Here is a 4,537-nt window from a genome sequence, read left to right as displayed (position 1 = left end):
CAGCCCGCACTGTGGGCACACACTCTCCGGAGGGCGCTGGGCCGCCGGGCAGGGAGCCAGTTGGAGGAGGGGAAGGGGGCGCACGGAAGCCACGGGGTGGCCCCATCTTCTGGGCGCTCCCCGAGATCTCAAAGACTCAGAAGGCACACGAGGTTCTCAAAGAGTGACTTTATTTCCAAAAACGTTCTCAATGTTCTCGCAGGGGGCCTGGCTGCCCCCCCAGAGGTTCGGGGCCTGCGGCCGCCCCCCACCCCCACCCCCCAGCCAGCCAGTTCACACCCCCCTGAGGTGGGACTAATCCTGGAACTTGCTGCACCAACTGTCCCCCCCAGTGCCCGCTGGCGGCTTCACCCTGCCCGCCAGCCCCACCGCCACGAAGGCTGCTGAGGTCGGACGGCCGCTGACCGAGGCTCGGCCCACTTCCAGGAGGGAGTCCCTGGGAAGAAAGGTGGCCGGGCCTACCGGTGCCAGGAGTGCGCCGAGCAGGCTCCTGTCGCTTCTCGGGGCTGGAGGGGGCCCGAGGCCTTCCTCCCGAGGAGTCTTCCTCGCCCCGGGTTGGGCCCTGGAGAAGCCCCCCCCCAGCGCCCCCAGACCTGCCCCCCCCCAGCCCTCCTCTGCCCTCGCCAAGTGACCAGCCATGGGGAGGATAATGCCCGTGTGTGCAGAGGACAGCAGGTGCTGCCAGGCTTCATTCATTGCAAGGGGCAAACAGACACGAGGGAAGGTTTGGGAGGTCGTGGTCCTGGCAGGGCCTCGGCCCCCGGCTCTAGAACCTGGCAGCCTTTACTTGGAAGGTTCTAAGAACTCCGACGTGAACACGGCCTCGGCATAATCCTCGCACACATCCTGGAGCTCGGCTGCTACGTCCTCCAGGGCTTCCTCGACCAGCTCTTCTGCCAGGCTGTGGGGCACACGGCGGGGTCAGGGAGGCGCCGGCCCCCTGGGCATCCCGGGCCAGCCCCCCTTTACAGGAGAGGAAACGGAGGCAGCAGAGGCCAAGGACAGCCTTCGGGGCCCAGAGGTGCTCAGTAGACGCTCGTTCATTCCCAAAGGGCTGGAGCGAGTGGGGGAAGGGAGCGCGCAGGGCCACCCCCGGGCACACACGTGGGCACACTCTGGTTCACGGCATTGCAGCCTGGCGGGCGCTCGCTCCCTGGCTCCCCCCGTGTCCCAGGGGGCCCCTCGCTCTCGCCACCCCACCGACCTCTCCACTATAATCCACGGGTTGAAGGAGCCGACGGACTCGTGAGAGATGGTCCGGAGATACTGCTGGTAGCTGTCCTGGTAGTCGCCAAGGCTGCGCAGCGTCTCCCGGGGCACAGAGAGGAGGGTGCTGCCCTCTGGCTGCTGGGGCAGCGTCGGGGGCACAGGGCGAAGGGGGGCTTTCTTCTCCCCTCTTTCCTCCATGTCCATACTTTCATCAAAATACCTGCCAAGGCGCGGCGACAGAGCAGCGGCATGAGCGCCCTCGAGCCGGTCCCGCGTGCCCGGGCAGGGGCCGCCCCGCCCGCCCCCCGGAGCCCACTCACTTCTCATCCAGAGGTTTTTCAAGCAAGACGGTGGCTGCGGGCTCCCAACTGGCTGCCCTCTTGGTGAGCTGGATTGGGTGAGGCGGCCTTGGCCTCTCATTTACTGCTGGGCCTTTTCTGTCTGCAGGAGGAGGAAGGGGGTGAAGCCAGCGGGGCAGAGACCTCACGGACGTGCCTTTGGGGAGCCTCCCCCCTGCCTGCCACCCCTCCTGCCCTCTGCCACCCCAGGCCTTCTGTCGCCAGGCCGGCGGGCAGCTTCCCAAGGGGGCTCCGGCTCACACCCCACTGGACAGCCCGAGATGGCCCCGACCCCAAATTTCTCTTCACTCTCGAGTGCCTTCTTGGGCCGGGCAGGGAGGAGAGTCGGCATCTGGGGGCGGCCGCTGGGTGCCAGGCTGGGCCGCGCTCGCTGGAAGGGACCCGGATGCCCGGGGCCACCCGGCCGCTCGGGGCCCCATCTCTTGGGGGTGCTCCCGTGCCTGTCCCTAGCAAGGCTGCACCCCCGTCTTGCTAGGTTCTTCCAACATGTCAGGCTTGCTCAGAGGAGCAACTCGGGCGGCGAAGAAAAGCCTCCCAGGGCAGGTGGGAGGGCCCCTCGGGCCCAGGGGAGCAGGGGGCCTGAGCGCAGAGGAAAGGGTCAAGCCGGCCAAGGGGCTTGGAAAGGACCGCTCCCCCACTCACTCCCCCCACACCCCAGCGGGGGGGAAGGGGGGGCTCTGAAATAACCCCCTCTCCCCACTCACTTCTTAATCATCCCCAGCAGCTCCCAGGCAGGCAGCTTGGCGGGGGGGAGGGTCCTCCTGTCTCTGCCCCCTCCTCTCTCAGTGACCTACTGCTGCCCAGGCTCCCCCCCATGGGCCCCGCAGTGGCCCCCTTCCCATTGGTCTCCCTGCCCGCCTCCACACAAAGTACCAGTGATGTCACAGCCCAGCCGGTCCCCCAGCAGGCTCTCCGAGGCCTGGCCTGTCAGTCCAGCCCTGGCACTGGCCATGCGCCCACCTCAGAGCCCCCCTCCCGCTGCTCTCCTTCCCGGGCCACAGGCCGCCCCATCAGCTCCCTGAGAGCCCGGACAGCGCCCCGGCACACACGGGGGTCCCACACGCCCTGGTCCGCTCCAAAACCCCACCTCTGGGTTCATACTGGCTGGGACGGGGACATACTGACACCCACACTCAGGGCCAGCTGCCCGCCAGTGGCTCTCAGGTGACCGTCTCCAAGTTTCTCCGTCATCAAGATTCAGACAAGAGCAAAGAGGCGCCTCTGCCCGCCGGGTCCCTCGGGCACCGAGGCCACAAGACGGGCCTGGGGGGGAGAAGGGGGTGGCCCTCCTCAGGGGGCGGCTCCGGGGCACTGGTCCGGCAGCAGCGGGGATCCCTCTAGGGACGACGCCTGTTCTCAGAGGGCCCACCCTGACCCAGAAAGCCAGCGGGCATCCTGGCAGAGGCTCCTTCTCCCGACAGCCCTAGCCTCTGCCCACCCCACTCACGGACCGTCCCTCAGGCCCTTCCCTTTGCATCCGGGTCTCAAGCAGGCACAGGAGGCTGCCCGGCTGCCCTTCCTGCCCCAGGCGCTGACCATGCTGGGGGCCAGCTGGGCCTCCTCCGCTCGGCTCTCTCTCTCCATCCTTCGTCGTCTTGGCCGCAAATGGGCCGGGCCGCGCGCCGCTCCCCAGCCCGAGCCGCCCTCTGTCACCGTGCCCACAGGAAGGGAAAAGGAGGCGCCACTCACCGCTCCTCCCCCTCTTGGTCCCCAAATCGAAGTCGGGATCGGCGTAGACCATCTGGCTGAATCTCTGCCGGACGGCCTCCTGGCATCGCTGCCGAGGAGCAGACAAACAGCGGGTGTTAATGACAGGCCGGCGCGCAGGGGCACCCCTTGGTGGCAGTGGCGGGAGACACAAAGCCCAGCGCCAGCCACGCACACGGACAGACAGACAGACGGACAGCTGGACAGAGTCAGACAGGACGGACAGACAACAAGACCGACAGCTGGACAGGGCCGAGCTGACTGACAGCCAGGGAGACGAGAAGCTGACCAACCAGACATCCAGCCGGCCGGTCACGGGCCAGCCCAAGCTTAAAGCCCCCGAAGCTCTTGGCTCTGCTCAGAGTCTCCTCCATTCCCCTCCGAGCAGGTTTCTGGGGCACACAGTCCCCCAGCCATGACTTCACTCGACCCTCACAATGAGCTGTGATGTGGGAGCTTCCTGCTTTCTCCTAGTTCCCAGGGAGGGGAGGGAGGTCCGAGGCCCCCCTGCAGGGCCCTGAAGGCCACCTCTAGACCCCCCCCCAGGTCAAGGGGCCCGGGCAGCACACAGTTCCAAGAGGAGAGGCCCCCCCGACTCTGCCCACGTACTTCCATCTCCTCCATGCGCTGCATCATGGTCCAGAGCGTGGGGCTGACTTCGTGCTGGAAGCCCTTGGCCTCGGGCTCTGAGGCCTGCGTGTGAGGGAAGCCTCGAAGGCCTAGAGCCAAGCTGTCAGGCGTGCTGTCGGAGGATTCCTCGCTGGGCAGCACCTGTAAGACAGAGAGGATGTGCCGAGGACCGAGCGGGCCGGCCGTGCCAAGCAGGCCCCGCACGCTCCGTCTCCATCCCAGAATCCTAGCGGGCATTTGGTCAGCACAGGGAGGTCCCAGAGTGCAAACTCCCTCCTTCCAGCACAGACCTGCGCCTACTCGAGGCCACGCGCACTCACACAGCCAGGGCCTCGCTTCTTCCTGAGGCCGGGCCCAGAAATCAGAAAACGGTGCCAGCCTTCCACGGAGCTTTAATGGGCACACAAGGGCTGGGAGGCCGCTGCCTCCACGGTTCACCCAGGGCCCCAAGGGACGAAGGCATCTGGGGAAGGCCGGACCCCCATCTCGGAGGGCACGAGCAGGCACCCCCACACAAGGCCCCCCTTTGCCGCACCGGCCCATTCTCCGAGGAGCCAGGCAGTGCCAACGTGGGCACAGAGAAGTGAAGAGAAGGCCCACACCAGAGGAGATCCATTTCCAGGGGGGCAGGA

At 67.0% G+C, this 4,537-nt stretch overlaps 1 protein-coding gene across 2 annotated transcripts; it reads right to left on the bottom strand.

Moving 5' to 3' along the window:
• Positions 1-265: 265 nt before the first annotated feature.
• On the bottom strand, positions 266-4,505 carry LOC123255155 (protein moonraker-like). Of its 2 annotated transcripts, XM_044684007.1 has the most exons (6): positions 3,885-4,505; positions 3,258-3,345; positions 2,700-2,831; positions 1,530-1,650; positions 1,205-1,429; positions 266-901 (listed from the first exon to the last, which is right to left on the bottom strand). In XM_044684007.1, exons 1-6 carry the CDS (start codon positions 4,446-4,448, stop codon positions 784-786), a joined length of 1,248 nt encoding a protein of 415 aa, XP_044539942.1. In that variant the 5' UTR covers positions 4,449-4,505; the 3' UTR covers positions 266-783. The 2 variants fall into 2 exon arrangements, with proteins under 2 accessions (XP_044539942.1, XP_044539943.1); XM_044684008.1 differs by lacking the exon at positions 2,700-2,831 and having other exon boundaries at positions 3,885-4,501.
• Positions 4,506-4,537: the final 32 nt, after the last annotated feature.

Source organism: Gracilinanus agilis, unplaced genomic scaffold (genome assembly GCF_016433145.1).
Source record: "Gracilinanus agilis isolate LMUSP501 unplaced genomic scaffold, AgileGrace unplaced_scaffold40130, whole genome shotgun sequence".
NCBI lineage: Eukaryota > Metazoa > Chordata > Mammalia > Didelphimorphia > Didelphidae > Gracilinanus > Gracilinanus agilis.
Note: the sequence above shows the minus strand (reverse complement) of the source record. Positions and strands in the feature narration are given on the sequence as shown.

What these genes read in the sequence shown, in the direction of transcription:
- LOC123255155 (XM_044684007.1), bottom strand. Translation starts at nt 4,448, where the DNA reads ATGGGCCGGTGCGGCAAAGGGGGGCCTTGTGTGGGGGTGCCTGCTCGT. An exon ending in AGCGCATGGAGGAGATGGAA is followed by an intron (nt 3,346 to 3,884) that starts GTACGTGGGCAG and finishes GCTCCTCGGCAG; the next exon opens with CGATGCCAGGAGGCCGTCCG. An exon ending in CCGTGGATTATAGTGGAGAG is followed by an intron (nt 902 to 1,204) that starts GTCGGTGGGGTG and finishes TGTGCCCCACAG; the next exon opens with CCTGGCAGAAGAGCTGGTCG.